General features: G+C 43.6%; 1 protein-coding gene across 9 annotated transcripts in view; it reads left to right on the top strand.

The window, feature by feature from the left end:
- NCAM1 (neural cell adhesion molecule 1) overlaps window positions 1-20,208 on the top strand; it is a 345,586-nt gene that overhangs the window by 267,139 nt on the left and 58,239 nt on the right. For all 9 annotated transcript variants that reach the window (XM_077112894.1, XM_077112901.1, XM_077112895.1 and 6 more), the window contains exons 2-7: window positions 13,049-13,123; window positions 14,821-15,039; window positions 16,368-16,511; window positions 16,854-16,991; window positions 18,061-18,178; window positions 18,622-18,788. In XM_077112894.1, the coding sequence (XP_076969009.1) occupies window positions 13,049-13,123; window positions 14,821-15,039; window positions 16,368-16,511; window positions 16,854-16,991; window positions 18,061-18,178; window positions 18,622-18,788 (861 nt within the window). The remainder of the gene's footprint in view (window positions 1-13,048; window positions 13,124-14,820; window positions 15,040-16,367; window positions 16,512-16,853; window positions 16,992-18,060; window positions 18,179-18,621; window positions 18,789-20,208) is intronic.

The raw sequence follows: 20,208 nt of genomic DNA, 5'->3' as shown, positions 1-20,208 counted from the left end.
TCTTCTGCCCCAAACTTCTGTATAACTTAGTTCTATGTATCATTAAACAGATCAGGCACTGCCTGATTGGGAGTGGCAGTGGCTGGGGGAGGGGCATAGGGAATGGTCTCTCTTCCCATCAGGGAAAGGTGGAGACTTTATCAGGAATTTCTTTTACCATGGGCACTGTAGAGAATGCCAGAGCACAGGTAGTTAAGCAGCCATATGAAAAAATCCACTTCAAATGCACACCCTGTGAGGGGGTAAAGAGCCAGTCTCAATTTATATATCATCAAGAATAATTTTAATATCAGCATTTTAGCAAAGGAAGATATGGCTTATCCAGATTGGACATCAGGAATAAGCCACCGATGGAAAAATACAGCTCACAGCCTCTGGCCTTAACCTCGTGGCCACCACCACCCACACTGAGTGCTAGTGGCGATAGAAGCTTGGCATCAGGTAGGCGTAAGGCCAGGCCTGGAGGTGATGAGGAGGGTCATCGAGAGAATTCCGTACAGAGGGGAAGGTAGCCTCACACAGCAGGAAGAGGAGTGTGGTCTCGTGGGCTCAGAGAGTCAAGAAATTTCAATTTCCAGCCCCTGTTCTGAATCAGTAGCTCCTCAGATCCAAATCAACATATTCCCAGGTAGGGTTTGGATCTATCTGTATGCCTGAGGGCCAGTTCATATGGCAGGAAGTCAACCCCATTTTCATGAAAATTGACTTTGAAAGTGACTTTAAGTGAATGCATACATAAGAGATGGACTCTGGAGCCAGAATGCACTTGGGTTCAAATCTGCGCTCTCCCACTTCCCAGGTGTGGGACTTTGGGGCAGGGTACTTAACCTCTCAGTTCCTCACTTTCTTAATTTGTAACACAGAATAATAACAGTCCCCATCTCATAAGAGTGTCTTGAGGGGTAAATGGATTAAATAAAGTGTGTAGTACAGTGCCTGGCGTATCACTGTCACTATATTGTGTCTTTGTGAGATTGAGGATGGTGGTGATGACAGCGATGACAGGAATTGAGAGTATGGAATTTTTCACTTAACAGACACAAAATTTAGCAAATCTTTGCTCTGGTTATTAGAGTGATTGTAAACCTTTGTATTCTCAATAGTCCAGATGTGCTTAAAGCTATGAACACATAAGGACATTTTTGAAAGTCACAGGCAGGCTCTAAAATTCTCAGGATGAAGTTGAATGCTGGCATTCTTTAAGTTTCTATTTTCTGAGTCTAAAGAATACAGCATCTGCAAACAACAGCTGGACAGATATTGAAAGATATAATTTCAAGTTCTTGCCATGTTGGCAAAAGCTCTTGGAAGAGAGGGAAACGATTCGCCTTGTATCAGTACCTTTTTGTAGCTGGAAGAAAAGAACTGCGAAGATGAGTCGTTTTGTCAAGGCGAAGTTTTAGGAGCACGGACCAAAGAAAACATGGTCAGGGCCATCCTGGCTGTAATCAGATAGTATGCAGCAATTTACTAAAAAGACCTGGCTTATCGGGCCAGATTGATGGATTGTACATTGCTTGTCTGGAGAATCTTAGCTGAATTCCAAACATCGATTTGCATCCTTGCCCTATATTTCTGTATTTCAGCTTCATGTGAAGTCAGGATCTACCCAGAAAAAAGACAATCGGAAGGGTGGTCTGAAAAGAAGGGGGTTAGAAACCTGAGCTTCTGCTGAAAAGTGGCCCTGGCATTGGGAGTACTAGACATTTTAATCGGCTTGTCACAGACTGGTAGAGCACACACCATTTGTCCAGCTTTCTTAGCTGCAGTTATTGGAGCACTTTTCTCCATCTGATGACTTGCTCTTTTCAGACAGAGGTGAGACCAGAGCAAACTGGTCAAAGAGAAAATTGTGAAATAACTACCAAGAATACCCTAAGAAAATGTGGCACAGAAGCAACATGAGACCTGGGGTCAGGAGACAGCATGTGGGGCCTCATCCAATAACTTCCAAACTTTGCTGCCCCCTGGGTTACATGTCTATAAAATGAAGCGGTTGGAAACCATGTATCAGGTCCTTTCCAGCTGTCACCTTCTTTGGTACTCAATAGCCCTACAATCTTGGCCAAAATAAATCAAATGTAGTAGCAGGCTGAGAAATCATGTTATAAATAGATCATGTTTGCCTCCCCATGGGGTGCACTCATGCTTCAGTTGTGCATTCCTCAGTGCCAAGGCTAGAGTACATTCCTGCCTTCACCCCTTGTGGGAGTATGTGAGGTTGGGGTAATGCCTACTCTCAAAGGACTTCACTCCCAGCCTGAAATGGGCCTTTGTGGGCCCCACAGGGCTACTTCTGACTTTTTGCTGCTTTTGGCAAAAAAAACAGTAAAATGCTGAATGTGTCTTCTTCCTTTATGAGACTCTATTAAAACAAGCAAACAAACTCACTCCTTTTCATCAGAGTCAAACTAGATTCCTTCCTGGCTGTGTTTTTGATCCATGGCTGTGGCATGGAACTTGTTTGGCATAAGCCTCTGCTCAGTGCCCCTTTGAGTCATTTCTTCTGACTTCCTATTAAAAATGTCCCAAGGGGGGCCTAATAAGAGCTGTGAACTTTCTTGGGGATGGAGGCTTACTGGTGAGAGCGAAGGCCCGGGGATCAGCATGATTCTATTCCTTCTGAACAGATTAAGCCAAAGTGTGGATTTTCTTGCCTATAATCAGAAGCACAGGACATGGTGGAGTGTGAAATTAGTCAAGTTTTCTAACTGTTAGCTGCCACTTGCTACTCGGGGCAGTAAACATGGTTTGAAACGCTCACTCCATTCTATAAAATGAAACTATCTGGTTTTTAGAATCAGACCCAATGAAATGCTAATGTGACCAAAGAAACTTGTGAGGCCAAGAGAGCTGAAGTCATTATCTGGCTTGGCTCTGTGTTCTGATTTGAAGTCAGCCTCATCGAAGAGAGCCAGTATGAGACCCTATTATTCTTTATTCCCAGCAGTTCATATAATTTAGTATGCTAAGAAATAGAGCCTCCTGCTTCTGGAAAGTTTTCTTCTGTTGTTTGACAGCCAGAGTTCCATAGGATAGAGTATTTGGGGTCATGGAAGATCAGATTAATCATGTAGGCCTCAGTTGTGCAGTGATGCTGAATACATTTTCATCCTTACAATCACACCAATATAATATACTGCATAGGGTGATGAAGAATTCTGAATCCATATGCATCTTCCCCATACCTCCCCCATGTTACTCTGTTTGGAAGAGTCGTGAGATTGGGGGAAATTAAAGAGAATTTTTATCAGGACTGCATAGTTTTTGTATATGAAACATTGCCCGGTTTTAGTGGCTCTATTAAAATGATAAGCCTTGGAAACCTACTTTGTATAAGACTGTAAAAAGAACAAACAATATTTTTCTAGTGACTTTGGTTAAGAAATATATGCATGATGTCTGCAACATGCTTTTGTGGCTTGTCTTCATACTGAGAGGCTCCGGTTTTCCTTTTCTAATGGTATACAACATGAACCTACTACCACTATTGAGAGGAGCCTTTCCCTCATCTTTCAGTCTGGGATTCTGTTTTCACATATCTACTGTGCTCTGAATTATTGGTCCCAACCAGGAAAGACCACAGCATACTTAAGAGTTTTCTTTCACTCTCTGGGCTGGCTGACCTCTTGGGGAAACCCAGGGGTCCAGGACCCTCTAAGGGTTTTACACAGAGGCTATCCTATCCCCGTCCTTAGGGCATAGTTCTGTGCCAATCTCCCTAAACTTGTCTCAATTGGCTTGGAAACCCTAGCTATATTATACCTGGGCATTCCAGTTAAGAGGAAAATTAGAATCCTCAGGATTTATATAATGGGGCCCTAACTAGGCTCAACAAAGAAGTGGCAATAAAACCCCTCAAATTAGGAGTACCCAGTCCTAAGTATGACTTCTAGATGGTTTCATTTTCTTCTGTGAGCCAGCTTTAAGCGATGAGGCAGCCTCCAATGGCAATTAGAAAATGGGCTGCCATGATAGAGAACCTGGAGGCAAAATCTGTAAGGACATATGCCTTACAGATCCTTTTAAATGACATCTAACTTTTGGGTTAATCTTTGAAAGTAAACCAGTCTATCCCATTTTCTTTTTCAACCCAGTTTTATCTGTGCTGCTATCAACAGTAGGTCAAGCCGAAACTGTAGGACCCACATGTCAAGTGGGTGAGAACCTTCTGTCATCCTCAATAGCTTATTGCATTTTTTCCCCTAAAACAAGGTTCAACTGCTTCTTGCAACAATATTAATCTGACAAGTTGCACACAAACACATGTTTATAATGATTCTCAGTGGATATATTTCTGCTCATCCACATTACACATAGACATAATGTATGTGCACGCGTGCGCGCGCACACACACACACACACCCTAAAAGATTTTGGGCAGGTTCAATCCAGCAGTATACATGAGGTTACTGGTATATTCTCATCACAAGCATTATTTTGTGTGCTGTGTGTGTCTGTGTGTGTGTGTGTGTGTGTGTGTGTAGATTTAAAGTGCTATCATATAGATCTTGAGGCTTGCCCTTATGAAACTTATTTCTGTAATGAAGAAGCTAAGCCGTCCTATAATTATACCTAAGAGTCACTCCCAGAGAACCTCTTTTGTCGCTCAGATGTGGCCTCTCTCTTTCTAAGCCAAACTCTGCAACCCTGACATGGAACATGACTTCCAAGGGTGTATATCTCCCTTGGCAATGTGGGACATGACTCCCAGAGATGAGCCTGGCCTTGGCACCATGGAACTGACAATGCCTTCTTGACCAAAAAGGGGAAAAGAAATGAAACAAAATAAGGTTTCAGTGGCTAACAGAGTTCAAACAGAGTCAAGATGTCATTCTAGAGGTTACTCTTATGCAAGCTTCAGCCAGATATTACAAAATTGTCATGGTATGCCAAACCCCAACCAAAAATATTCCTGAAAACCCTAAAGAACACCCTGGGCTCTGACGCTATAAAAATTTTACTTAAGTTTATTTTTTCAGAAACTGAAAATCTCCAGATTCTTCCTATCCCAGATAAGCTCTGAAACCTAGAAGTACCAGTCTCGCCAAGAGCATTAATCTGTTCCATTCCTCCACCCCATAATATTGACACCCCTTTTCAGCATGAAGAAGTTAGAATGGTTGTATTAGTTTTCTAAATGCTGCTGAATGCAATATCAGAAATGGAACAGCTTTTAAAAAGGAAATTTATTAAGTTACAAGTTTACAGTTCTAAGGCCATAAAAATGTCCAAACTGATATATCCACAGAAAAGTACCATGACTCAAGAAAGGGCAATGTCTGACACATGGGAATGCACATGGTTGGCATCTGCTAATCCTTGTTCCCAGTTCTTAGGCTTCCAGTTTGTGATGCCAGTGGTTTCCTCTCTAAGCATTTGTGGGCCTTCATTTAGCTCCTCTGGGACACAACTCTGGGGACTGGCTGCTTAGCATCTCCTGGGAAGGCACATGCTCTGCATGTCCAAACATCTGTGTTTATGCATTTGCTCTCTCTGTCGGCACTCCAAGCATCTCCAAATGTTTGCGTCTCTGGGGACTCTGAAGCAAATGTTCTACAAGTGTCTGACCTTCTTCCAAAATGTCTCCCCTTTTAAAGGGCTCCCATAAACTAATCGAGACCCACCTTGAAGGGATGGTGTCATATCCCTTCAAGGAAAAACCTAAAGTTGTTGAACTGCAACCCAGTAGCCTTGATCTTTGATAACAATTATGTAACTATATAGCTTTTATCTTGTGACTGTGGTTGTAAAAATCTTGTGGCTGGCACCCCTTTTATGCAGTCTGTGGTTATATGAGTAATATAATAATGACATGCATGGGAAAAAAGTAGAATACAGAGTACCCCGAGAGAGAAGCTAGAGAAGAGGGAGTGGTTACCTAGTGTATACAGAATTGTTAATGAGGTTGAACTTAAATGTTTGGAGATGGATAGAGGTGATGGTAACTCATTCTTGGGATTATAAGAAACAGTAACATATTATAGGTGAATTTGGTTCAGAATGGTTGTTTAAAGTCATGCATGTAAATAAGTTCTTCCATGAACCACTACAAATGTAAAAAGGTAATAGAGAAATATACAGGAAAAAACAGCTATTGCAAACTATGAACTATAGATAACAGTAATACTTGAATATGTTTTCATCAACAGTAACAAATGTACCACTCCAATTCTGTGGGTCATCAAGTAGGGGATAATGGGTAGGAGAAGAGTTGTTTATTATTATTATTATTATTATTATTATTATTATTATTATTATTATTTCTGTTCTAGAGTAATGAAAATGTTCTAAAATTTTTCATAGGGTTGTATGCGCAACTATGTGATGATACTGTGAAGCCAGTGATTCTTTACTTTGGTTTGTGTAGTATGTGACTATATCACAATAAAATTGAAAAAAAAAAGTATTATCATAGATACACTGTAATTTAAAAAAAAATACCAACCAAGTCTCACTCTTGTGTTAGACACTTTACACGCATTAGCTTTCCCAGTCATCTCATCATCCTATCAGATGGATGGGGTCACAACCTGCATGTATAGATAAGGAAAACAGTCTCCGAGACTCACCTGAGATCTCAGATTTACCACGTGTCAGAGCTGTAATTTGGACACAGGACTCCCTGACTCCAGATCCTGAATTCTTAACCACAACACACTCCTGACTATTTAATTCTCATGACAGTCCAACTGTACAAGTTCAGTTTTATTATCACCCCCATTTTATAGATGAGAAAACTGAAGCTAAAAGTGAAGTGACTTGTCTAGAGCCGGCTCACTATTGCTATTTTGGCTCTGATTGAATTCAGTCTATTATAAAAGTTCTGACCAGCAAGTAAACTCTCCTAAATTAATGTAAAGAGAGAAATTATGCCATATGACTATTGAATCATTTGGGATAGTTAATTTATTTCAAACCATAAAGTGAACTATTTCTCTCTCAGAAATAGGAGTTGAAGTACCCTGGGCAGGGAGGTGGGTGTTATGACTATAGGGTAATTAAGAATAATAGGGGGGCAGGGTGCAAGGGTAGTTCGGTGGTAGAATTCTCGCCTGCCATGAGGGAGACCTGGGTTCAATACCCAACCCATGTACTTCCCAAAAACAAACAAGCAAAAAAGAAAGAAAAAAATGAACAAACAAAAATTCAACAAATGGTGCTGCAATAACAGCGTACTGACATGGAAAAAGAATGAAATGTGACCCTGGGCATACGGCATACAGAAGAAAAAAAAGAAGAAGGAGAAGAATACATAACAAGTATAAAATACTTATTGTATGCCAGGAACTAGTCTAATTACTTTACATATATTGCCCTGACTCTTCTCAACAACCCTATGCGGAAAGTTCTGTTTTCCCTCATTTTGCAGAAAAGGAAACAGAGGCATCAAGAATTTAAATAGCTTGGCCCAGATCATACTGCTTAGTGTTAAAGCTGAGATTCAAACTCAGTCTAGCCACAGAGTCCATGGCCTTAACCACCCTGTAGCAGTGCCTCTTTAGTTTTGGTCTAATGTTCAGGTTTAGTCTGGTAGGTTTAGCAGTGAACCTGCTCTTTAATTTTCCTTAAGTGTTTGTTAATAATGAGAGCAAACTGCCACAGGCAAGCGCTGGGGCCTATTTTTATCCTCGTGGTCTGAACATCAGAATTTCCTGCAGGTATGGTAAAAATGAAAGAGACTTTAGCATTCAAGAGTATTTGGGAAAATAAAAAATAACTTCATCAAAGTGGTAAAATATGACAATATTTCAGGATCACTTCTAGAACAATAGTTAGCAAAGGAAACATAGTGCTAAAATTTGATGCCTTTTCGAAAACCCTTTGCTGATATTAGATGGTGTGCCAGTTTGAAATCCTGATCCAATCTTGTGGGAACAGCCATTTCTTATAATCCTGATTCAATATCATAGGTAGAATCTTTTTTTTTTTTTTTTTAACATGGGCAGGCACCAGGAATTGAACCCGGCATCACAGGCAAGCATTCCTGCCTGCTGAGCCACTGTGGCCCACCCATAGGTAGAATCTTTTCATTAGATTATCTCCATATAGATGTGGCATATGCCCAGTTGTGGGTGTGACCTTTTGACTAGATGGAGATGTGACTCCCCCCATTTCCAGGAGAGTCTTGATTACTTTACTGAAATCCTTTAAAAGAGGAAACATTTTGAAGAAATGACAGAACCGGCAGAGCTGACACAGATGCCAACACGTGGAGAACAGAGAGACGGATGTTTGGAGGTGCTTGGAGTCCAGTAGACATCACCATGAGATGTTAAGCTAGCCAGAACCTTGAGAGGGAAGCCAAGAGATGAAGGCCAGCCCTAGAGAAGCAAAGTGAGAAACCTCCACAGAAACAGCGACTGAAAACAACAGAGCCCAGCAACAAGGGATCAGCAGAGGTCAGCCACATGCCTTCCCAGCTGACAGAGGTGTTCTGTACCCATCAACCTTCCTTGGATTAAGGTATCTTTCCCTGGATGCCTTAGTTTGGACATTTTTATAGGCTTAGAACTGTAAACTTGTAATTTATTAAATTCCCCCTTTTTAAAGGCTGTTCCAGTTCAGATATATCACATTCTGGCAGCTTGCAAACTAATACAAATAGGTTCTAGAAAATTCCCTTATCTCATGTATAGTCTCTGATCAGATTAATCCTCTGTAGTTCACCCATCTCTTAAATTAATCACCAGGGTATCTTCCTCAGATCTGTCTACTTTGGCCTCAGGCCCACTGAGCATCTGCAGTCTGTCTTCCTCAGCAGCCTGTGTCTCATAACCTCTTAATGAGGAAGTATTTGCAATTAGCCATGGGAGAGACCTTGGTTCACTTTCTACTCTCAGCTCCCATGTCCTCAAGCACATTAGAATCTGAAAAGAAAACCAGCAAAATTAAACTGCTGCAAGAAGTTGCTGACTCTAGTGAAATCTGTGATTTTTGAAATCAGAATAATTCATCTATGTTGCTTTTCCTTAGCAAGAGTCCTACCTCTACTGATAGATACCTTAGCAACTTTTATGGCTTGAAATTTTTATTCACTTTTGCTTTAGCAACTAAAACTTTATAGTCTAGTTGTGCTTTTGGAGTTGGGAATTACAAAACTCCTAACTATACCTGAAGCTGTTTGTTCATAGAGTTGACATATATATATAATATATAGCAACAATTTTTTTAAAGGCATTTAAATAGAAAAAACACTTTAAAACACAAATTTCCCACAGGGTTATTTTACTTTTTAAGTGAGACAGGGAGGGGTGGGTGAACCATTCAGTTGTTAAGAGAAGTTTTTTTCTGTCTGTTCACAGGGAATAGAATAGTGTGGAAAGAAATGGCTGTGGTTTGAACTCCGGCAGAGCCAGGTTTGGATCCTGACTCCATTGTCACCATTACTTATGGCTCTGAGTTTCCACTTGCCCATCTGTAAAATGGGAGAGATAATACTTTTATCTGTGAGCAGAGGCCAGTTATAGTTAACCAGGAGACCAGTAATGGCAGGAACTTGATTTGAAGATTTTTATACAGAGATTCTGCCCTTTCTAGCCAAGATTTGTGGAGAGCAAATGCTAACTTAGTAACAATAAGTTATGACAAGCCTATCTGGAGACAAACAAAAGGTTGGTAGTATGAGGTTAGTTGTAGAGTGTTGGGGAACAAGTTCCAACCTTGGAATGAGATGATTTTTAATCTTGGTTTTGCTTCTCAGGAGCTGAGAACTGGGCAACTGAGCAAGTTATTTAATTTCCTGAGTCTCAGTGTTCTCTTTTGAAAAATGGAAATAATAATATTGGCCTCTTTAGCTCTCAGAACTGTTATGAGGGTCAAATGAAATAATGAAGTGTGTTTTGTAAACCAGAGAATGTGAACCATCATTCCCTGCAAGATGCTTTGGGAGTTGAGCACAGATTGGAGGTGCCATGGAGAGAGCCCTGGCTGGGAGTGACATTCCACCCTGCTCCTGGGTCCTCTTGGGGCCCTCCCAGCTCCAAGCTCCTGCATTTCTAAGCATGTGTCCTTGGGTGCAGCTATGATGAAGTAGGAATAGCTCATAGCGCTTATGCAAAGCAGGAGATGAGATACTTTTCCTGGGAGAAATGCTTTCATAAGTTTCCTTAAAGGTAGGAGTTATGTCTCGTTAGGGAATTTCACGTCTCTATATGACTAGAGCAAGGTGAAAGTCAAGGTAGGAATTTTTATTGTAAACAAGGAAAGTAGTAATAGAACAAGAAAGGAAAGGGCGGCAAGCATGCAGGGAAGGAGTTTTGAGTTTTGGGTGCAATCTCCACTTATCATGAGACTATCAAGGCTTAGAGTTTGGGGAAGATTAATCTGCCCTTGGGCGGGGCAATAGAAAATGTCCAAGCATTGGTTAAACATCCAGGCATTGGTTTTCAGAGTCCAGGGCTGCTGTGGCCCAGCTTTATCTCTGGTGTTTTGAGGGAGGATCACTATCCTTTCAGATGTGGAAAGGTCAGGAGTCTAAATGTATAGCTCTTCTTTTAAAAACTTTTGTGATGACAGATGCTTTCATAGGAGCTGGTAATGCCAGGAATACCTTTGAAATCCCCATATCTCATTTCTCTCCATGGCGCAGAGATGAATAGGCACTGGCCACACTTGGGTATGGAGCTCCTCAGCCTTGCCATGTCCTTCTGCCCTTTGAGAGTCATGCTCCATTTGAAACAAAGCTGAAAAAGTGAACACTGGCTTTTCACTCGGGATAAGTCTATCCTTCCCAAAAGCCAGGGCCCCGTGAGAGCAACGGGATCCATAATGTTGAGGTTGGCAGCTGATACTCAGGCAGAGATAAAAAATGTCCCTGTAAGCTCCAGAAAGGACCACCATAAGGTGATAGGTGGGAGAGACCCAGCTTCTGGGCTCCATGGGCTCAGTGCTAGTCCCGTGGAATGTGAGCTGCAGAACAAGATGGAAAAGGTCGTGGTTTGGCCTGAAGATGGAGGCCCTGGCCTATAGCAGTCTCCACAGAACCATCCAGGACACAGGCCCTGTGCTCTAAATACTGCAGGGCCTTGGTCTGTGTTCTGGGCGACACAGAAGTTACAGGAAGGGATGGTGGCCGTAGTAGCACAACATTGTAAATGTGATTAATGCCACTGACTCGTATGGTTGAAAAAAGGTTAAAAATATTAAAAAATAAAATAAAGTACAGAGCATGGAAAACAGCATACCACAGGGCCTTATGTACTCTGGGCTTGTCCTGTTCCGTTATGCAACGGTGGGTCTGAGCTCACCGTCCCCAGCTTGTTTGTTAAACTGAGCGGAAACATTGTACCCTCTGCTACCAGAGGCAGCCTTCACGATGGAAAGAGCACTTACCTGGGAGCCAGGAGGCCTGGGCTCTAGGGCCACCCTGATCCTAACCAGGAGCCACTGTACCTCTTGTTTCCCCATCTGGGAAATGAGGCAGCGCCTGGTGGCGGTTGTGACCCCTTCTAGCACCCCCGTTTTAGAATGGAGGGCACCTAAACTCCCGCAGGAGAGTGGCAGGAGAAAGCAGCCACATCCCTCATGGTATTATATCCCAGTGCAGCTTTGTGTGCATGGCTACGTTCCAGAAAGATGAAGGAACACCCTTAAACGGCTCTCAAGTGAGACTAAGTCCTGAGCCCCAAAAGAACAATGGACCGTGGATGGGGTTGGGGAGAGCCTGGCTATCCCTCCATTCCTGTACTATTTCTTCTAAGCCAGATGTCTCTGAGTTCCTTCCTCCTGTTGTCACAGTCCTCCCTGCCTCTGCCCCTGGCCTGATTCCTTACCCTTACCCCGCCTCCTTCCCTTTTCCACCCCTTTCTCTCTAGCCTCTCCTAGACTTTTCCATGAACTGTTTGGTCTGTTGGTGGAATGTCTGGGAAGGCCCTGACCCCCGATAGCTGTGCTGCCCCTGTGTTCTCCCCTTCCCAACTCCAAGTAGGCCCTTAGATCCCTTATATTCTGCCGAGGCTGGTCTCATCAAATGAGCACAGACGGAGACCTGCAGCAGCGCTGCCTGCGAGTCAGTCACCATGGCAACGAGAGTTCCCTCCTTTCTACAGTGAAAAGAAAATGGTTGTTGGAGGAGGTGCTCACTGAGGCTCTGTTTCTAGGCCCTTCCTTCATATTGGGTTTAAGCAGCTGCCTGCATTGAATCAAAGGCCCATTAGCCTTTAGTTTTTGGATTTAGTTTTCTTAAGGGGAAGAGAGACAAAAAGGAAGTTGAATTTGAACGAATATAGCCTTTTTTCTACCCTAAAGCTGTATTTTCATGAGAAACAGTTATCTGCTCTGCTTAGATAAACCAGGAACAGAATGAATCCAAGGATCTATGAGATCTGGCACAATGTATTTTGTCTTATCATTGGAGTGGAATGACGGAGTATCCGGATAGTCAAATTAAAATTCAGTGAAAGAAGCCAAAGAATACAGGGAATTCCACAGGGAGTAGCCTACCGAAGTTCAGAAGAGCAACTAATTGTGGGGATAGCACTGGATGCATTCCCCTCTTGTGGGGAATAGGGATGCTGGCCCTATGTGTCAGAAGATAAGGGGAGCATTTCCTACAAAATCAGTTTGGGTCTTCCTGTTGACTCCTTCTCCATGGCGTGAGGAGTTGGCAAGAGACCCCCATGCATAGTTCTGAAGTAGCAGGTGTCCTGCTCACTCATGTTGGTCCTGGCACAGCCCGTGGGACACATCAGATGAATATCTGGAAGTGACTGATGGAGCTACTGTCTCTGTGAGTCCCAGAAGTGCTGCTGTTTGGAGCAGGAACATAAGCCTCTCAAGAAACATTTAGGGCAAAGTTCCCCCCAAACCTCCCAGAGGACCTTGCACTATCTGAAGAGGGATAGCAGTTCCAGAGAGGAATGGTCTGAGTTGCGTCCACTCCTCGCTACTGTGGTCACTTGGTGGTGACAAGTACTCCGAACCCAACCCAACTTCCTCCCTTCACTCTTTCCTAAAGTGAGCTGGAGGACCCCAAATTTGAATGAAAGCTTGGGGTCTCTCTCTCAAAAATTCTGCATTTAATCTGGACTTTGTGGGGTTTTTTCAGTCTCTCTGCAGGTGGATATTGTTCCTAGCCAAGGGGAAATCAGCGTTGGAGAGTCCAAATTCTTCTTATGCCAAGGTAAGTGGCGTCAAAATCCCCCACTGCCACCCCCCACCCCGAGAACCGACCAGAAACCCATCGGGCAGAGCAGAAGCTGGGTGGGGAGACAGGGGCTGGGCTGCGTGTGTATGGGCCGTTCACACCTCACGTGGAGCTCTTGGCCAAGCTCTTGTACAGGGTCACTGGTACAGGCCCCTGCCCTCCCCTCTCAAAGGCTGCCCCAATACAGTGAAATGTGGCAGCCAGACTTCTGCTTGATAATGGTGGAGGTCTAGGGCTTTTCTCAGGAAAACAGCTCAGCTCCCAGAGGAGTAGCTCATCCCCAGACCTCCTGCTCTGTATATATCCAGAGTTCTGAGAATGGTTCTGGAGAACAGTGCCGGTTCCCAAATAATGCTTCAGCAGGTCACTTTAAAGTTTATTTCTTAGAATTGCCCAAAGCAGGAAATTCCAAGAAGGCCCAGGACTTGCCTAAAAGTAAATTGAATACTAGTGTCTCATTAACTGTAAGCACAGACATCCTGGACTTTGCAGAGCTGCCATGAATATGAATATTTTATCCCATCATCCCCGCCATAGAGCTAGGTGTGTGGTTTAGAAAATAGTCCCCATTTCCACAGCTCAGATAGTCATTAGAAAATGTCCAGTGGAGGAAAGGGCTTCCAATTAGGCTTCAGAGTCTCTGCAGGTGACGTTACTGGATTCAGAACATGGAAGAACCAGAAAAGAGCTGAGCTAGGTGTAAACTGTGACATTTAGCAAGCAGCTTTTGGCAGGGAGGGGCCTTTAAATGCTCTCATGATTTGCATTGGCTGTGGTGGCTTGTGGCTGGCGGATGTGTTCACTACAGCTTTGCCTTCATTACAGCAATTTAAATGATCTGGAGATGCAGCCGTGGAGCCCACAGCACATCTTGCAAATAGCGATATTTATTGAAAACATGATGGGCCCTGAAAGGAAGACTGCTTCATTTCCATACTAAGCATCTGTGCAGGGCTGGGAGGTGCAGACTGGGGAAGAGCGACCCCATGCAGAGATGCGGGGTGAAGCCACAATGGCTGGATCCCAGAGCCCTTCACCCGGTTTTAGCTCGATGTCTGGGAGAGCAAAGCAGCAGTCCACCCTCTTGTGTGCCTGGGTAAAGGAAGCATGGGTGATTCTGGTTACCTTCTTTGCAGTATTTATGGTAATGAGTTTCTCAGAGGCAGGGGGTGCCTGAATGACAGCCATGACAGTTTGTGCAGGCAGATGCTAGAATAAAAGTGGTTGGAATCCGCACTCATAGACTAACCCATGTCTCAAATTCAGCTCAGGAGACATAATCTAAACCCTCAGAAACAAACAGAACAGTTGGCTCAGGCTCCTTCCGTGCCTCATTCTGTGAGGCATGTAAGTTCCTAGGTTAGTACCTGGCACACAATATGTCCTCAATGAATATCTCTTTCCTCATCAGGAATAGGATCACTAGGAGAAATACCTGCCAAAGTGGTGGCTGAGTTCTTTTCAAATACTATTGAAGGTGTTACGGGTGCATTAATTAAGCCCAGCCACCTGCGTAGGGCTGCGTGAAAATTCAAATGGAAATGATCAGCCCTCACTGGAAGCCGAGCCTTGGCTGACCTGTTGCTCAGTATCCCTTGCGGACCCACAATCACTCTAGAGGGGACTTTTGTCTTTCACTTTCAGTGGTTTGAACATAATCTCTTCCTCTTCAGTGGCAGGAGATGCCAAAGACAAAGACATCTCCTGGTTCTCCCCTAATGGAGAAAAGCTCACCCCGAACCAGCAGCGGATCTCAGTGGTGTGGAACGACGACTCCTCCTCCACCCTCACCATCTACAACGCCAACATTGATGACGCTGGCATTTACAAGTGTGTGGTCACCAGCGAGGACGGCAGTGAGTCAGAGGCCACGGTCAACGTGAAAATCTTCCGTAAGAGCCTCCGTCATCCCTTCCTCTACCCCCATCCTCTCCTTTAGCTGTGGTGACACCTCCCACCAGAAAGGCTGGGATGGCAGGAGAGGACTGGCTGAGGGTTGGACAGCTTCCCCTTCCCTATGGGTTTTTCTTAACTGATCTAAGAGCTCCCAAAACATTTCTTTTTTTTAATCTCTTCATTTTTATTTTGTATATTTTTTTCTTCAATTTTTATTGTGCTAATATACAACATAACACTTCTCATTTTAACCACTTTCAGGCATACAATTCAGCAGTATTAATCACACCCACTTTGTTGTGCTCCCTTTGCCCCCATCCATTACCAGAACTTTCCCAACACCCAAACAGAAGCTCTGCACTCTTGAAGCATTAACTCCCCATTCCCTTCACCCCACCCCAGCCTGCCCCTGATAACCTATAAAACTACTTTCTGACTCCATAACCTATATGTTCTTCAGTGAGCCTTTTCCTAACTCAGAACTCACGATGGCCATACCTTCCCCCCATACTGGCCTCCTTTCTCTAAACTCAAATTACACAGTTTCCAGAGAGCTATTTTGGGTTTCCTGTCCCTTCCCCAGATATACACTGACCATTATGCCATCCAGGTTTCCCCTTCTTGCTGCACTCTCTCCTGCTGGTAATGGAGCCCAAAGGCTCAGTGGGCTGGAGGATTATAGCTGAACACCCTGTACCGCTACTCAAGGCAGACAATTCCCGTTGCCACTGAAGCCCCTTCTGGAGGGGCGTCTCATTAACTTGGTATGCCTTTGTCCGTGTGGCTGGTGTCATGGTGGGTGACAGCTAATGGGAAAGTACTGATTGCCATGGTATTTGTCTGCTTTTCTTCTGTTCTCTTCAAAATTCTCTCTGTAGTAGAAAACTTGGGGTGAGGATGGGGGACAGAATGGGAGTTAGAGAAAGGATTGATTACTTCTCCCATCCATAGCAGAATAGATATTCTACCAATTCCTTCCACCTCCACACTGTCTCTCACGTGCCTCATCCCACATGGCACGGGGGATGCTTGGTAGACGCTTTCCCTCGGTGGACCCTTTTCTGCACAGAGTATCATAAATTCATCCTCAGTGGGTAAATATTGATTGCATAACAGTGAAGACACGTTCCCCTACTTGGACCAGCTGCTATATCTTGGCATTTATGGCTAAATGCTGTGTATAAACCCCTCTTGTACAACTATGTTATACAGATCCAGACTTGTCCAGGACTCAAATCCAGCCGGTGTGTCTCTCATGAAAAGAGATTCTCCTGTGCGAGAAGTGCCCGTTTTCCCTCACTGTTTTCTCTTGCTCATTTTCCAGAGAAGCTCATGTTCAAGAATGCACCAACCCCACAGGAGTTCAAGGAGGGGGAAGACGCCGTGATAGTGTGTGATGTGGTTAGCTCCCTCCCCCCAACCATCATCTGGAAGCACAAAGGCCGAGATGTCATCCTGAAAAAAGACGGTGAGAACTGCATTTCCCACAGCTGCCTTTTGCCCTAGGCCACCAAATTCTGGACTCCCAGATTCGGGTGTCCCAGAAGCCACAGTTGGTACCCAGATCCTGAGCAGATGAATGTCTGACTGTAACTGGTATATTCAGAAACTCGATTTTCTCACCAAAACATAAGACAATAGACCTTGGATCTGGGCTCGACTGGAGAACTGGGGATTCCTTTTCTTTTTTCAGCTCCAAGCCCCGCCCGTTAGATTGAAGCTGGGGAAAAGGAAGGAATCAGCTATCTGCCTGCAGATACCAGAGGTTTCTGACTGATCTTTAGGTGAACCTGCCTTTTGTCTCTTCTAGTTCGATTCACAGTCCTGTCCAACAACTACCTGCAGATCCGGGGCATCAAGAAAACAGATGAGGGCACTTACCGCTGTGAGGGCAGAATCCTGGCCCGAGGGGAGATCAACTTCAAGGACATTCAGGTCATTGTGAATGGTGAGGACATCCTTCTGCCCACCATCCCCTTGGCCACCGACTTGGTTCCCCAAAACTCTTGGCTTTAACTCTTTGGTCTATAAAATAAATCCTGCGTTTCTTTGTTCTTCCAACTCAGCTGAATCCCCCATAGCCTCTGGCTTTTTTTTTTTAATTAAATACACATGCCTTTTGGGTCTCTCCTCATTTATAGGGGTCTTTAGAGCTATGTCTTACGGCACTCGGCACTCGAAACTTCTGCATTGCTTACTAATAAATTCTTATTCATCCTTACTGTCCTTGATGTTATAGTAATTGTGAAGTTATTTCCCTGATTCAATGTTCAAAGAAAATATTATAATCAATTCAGGCCTCGGTCTAGTCAGAATCATCATCCGTGGGTTTATTAATCTTAATTTGCAGTGTCGAATAAACACACCCATGGAATTGATCTGACATTTACAAGATATTTATAGGAAATTATAATGTCAGTCCTAAGAAAATAAGTTAATCATGGTCGAATTGTTTTGGCTATTGATTTTTTTTTTTTTTTTTGCCAAGCTCACCCCCTCTCATTCCTTTGGTAAAAGCATTGTGTACACAGTGCTATCTATGATAATCCCAGAGAAATGTCACTCTTTGGTGAGCTGGTGCATTTTAAATTGGCATTAACAATTTAACCACCAGAAGCAGTAATTTGCAACTTTTCCCAGTATTACAGCCCTCTTTTTCACATCAACTTTGACATCAAATGACTGTAATTGTTGTGGATATATATTGAGAAAATATAATGGTAAATAACTACTATAAATTTAATACCATTTAAAAATGAATAAAATGTAATGTATTATAGTTCCTAAACTTTTGAAAAGCAATAACATATGTTTGTGACTTATTTATTCAGGGTATGGTAATTATTTTGTACACTCATGAATTTAAAGCCCTTTTACTAAATTTGCAATCTCCCAAGACTCTTGACCCATAGGCTAGAGGTCCCTAACCTGGGGCCCCCTAAAAGCATCTCTTCTTCAGGCCATTGAGTTTGTCATGTCTTCCCAGCCACCTTCAAAGGTGTCTTATTTCCTTTCAGTGCCACCCACTGTCCAGGCCAGGCAGAGTATTGTGAATGCCACTGCTAACCTCGGCCAGTCTGTTACCCTGGTGTGCGATGCTGAAGGCTTCCCAGAGCCCACCATGAGCTGGACAAAGTAAGAAATAAGCTTGAGTCTTTCATCATGGACTAGAGTAGAATGGAACCTCATAGGGCCTGCTCCCTTTTGGCATTTTAGTGCAATGTATGTGGCTTCTTGGAAATATCAGCTCCATGTGAAGAATGGATTCTTTTCTGTAAGATTCTCTTGCCATATGCATTTGGTTCCTTCATTTTCAACCTTGTGGGACAGAACCAGAGGGCATGGACTCCGGGTGCCCTCTCTTAAGTCTTTGTGGATGCAGTATATAGCCTTTAAACAAAGTTAGAGCATCAGTTGGGGGAATAGAGGATGTATGCAGAAGTACAGTTGGACACCTTAAACTTTTGTGAAGACAGAGTACTTCCCATTGGCTCACTCTGCATTTTATGGAAATCAGTGAAAAATGAGAATCTTCACTCTGTAGTCAAAATGATGGTATGTGTTTCTGTGCCCTGTAGGGATGGAGAACAGATAGAGAATGAGGAGGATGAGAAGTACATCTTCAGTGACGACAGTTCAGAGCTGACCATCAGGAAGGTGGATAAGAACGACGAGGCTGAGTACATCTGCATTGCCGAGAACAAGGCTGGGGAGCAGGACGCATCCATTCACCTCAAAGTCTTTGGTAAGGGCAGTAGGGATCAGGTCACCACTACGTCTCAATTCTTCTTACCCTACACATACAATCCATTAGTAAGACCCACTTTTGGTTTGCTGAAGCTGCCAGGATGCAGTATACCATAAATGAGTTGTCTTTTTCAATAGGGATTTATTAGGTTACAAATTTACAATTTTAAGGCCATGAAAATGTCCCAATTAAGGCATCAAGAAGAAGATACCTTCTCTGAGGAAAGACTGCTGGCATCCAGGGTTCCTCTGTCACATGGAAAGGCACATGGAGATGTCTGCTGGTCCTTCTCCTGGGTTGTTTTCAGTAGTTCTCTCTCATCTCTGGGGGCTTTTCTCTGGATTTCATCTCTTAGCTTCTCTGAGCTCTCTGAGTTTCATCTGTCTTTTATCCTCTCATAAAGGACTCCAGCAAGGGGATTAAGACCTACCTTGAATGGGCTGGGTCACATCTCCGTGGAAACAACCTAATCAAAAGGTCCTACCCAACCAGCCTGCCTCCAACAAAGATGGTTTAACAGAACATGACCTCTTAGGAGTACATAAGAGCTCCAAACAAGCACAGACCCTGTCCACTCTACCTCAGAACTACACCCCAGATACAACCATTGCTTGCCAACCCCATCTGATCCAAGCCGCCATCACCTGACCTGGATGTTGTGATGGCCTCCTAACTGGTCTCCTTTCCTGCCTCTTTGGGACTTCTCCATCCCTTCTGCTCACAGAGGCTAGGATGATCTTAAATTCCAATCCCTGTTTAAAATCCCCCAGTGGCTTCTTACTGCAACCAGAATAAAATCCAGACTCTGTACCATGGTCTACAAGACCAAGCATGGTCTAGCACCTGCCTTTCTGTCCGTCCTCATCTTTCTTTAGTTATACTACACATTCCAAGTTCACCAACCAGTCGAGTCTTCTTTCTATCCCTCAGACACACCAGGTTTGTTACCTGTCTCAGGAACTTTGCACTTAATTTTTCTTCTGCTTGAAATATCTATCCCCCAAGTCTGTTCCAAACTGCCTTGCTCACTTCATTCAGTCTCAATGACTCCTTCTTTCACTGACTGCCCTGGTTGGCACTACCACCACCACCCCTGCTCACCTCCACTGAAGCCGTATTGTATCTTCTACATTCCACTTACCAGTATCTGATTCACATCTACATATTTGTTTTGGGAATTGTCTTCTACCTCCACTAGGGTGTAACTCCAGATGGTAGAACACAGGCTGTTTTGTACATTACTTTATCCCTGGCACCCTAAACAGAGGCAAACTCTTAATGGGCCATCAGTAAATATTAGTGACCAACTAGCTGGCTGTTTTGATCTTCCTTTGCATCTTTGCCTGGCCTGAAATAGCGGAGAATAGGAAGTCACTAAAGACTGCCCACTTCTGTACTCTTCATCTTTATAAATGCA

This window comes from Tamandua tetradactyla, chromosome 8 (assembly GCF_023851605.1).
Source record: "Tamandua tetradactyla isolate mTamTet1 chromosome 8, mTamTet1.pri, whole genome shotgun sequence".
NCBI lineage: Eukaryota > Metazoa > Chordata > Mammalia > Pilosa > Myrmecophagidae > Tamandua > Tamandua tetradactyla.
This window is presented reverse-complemented; position numbering and strand designations above follow the sequence as displayed.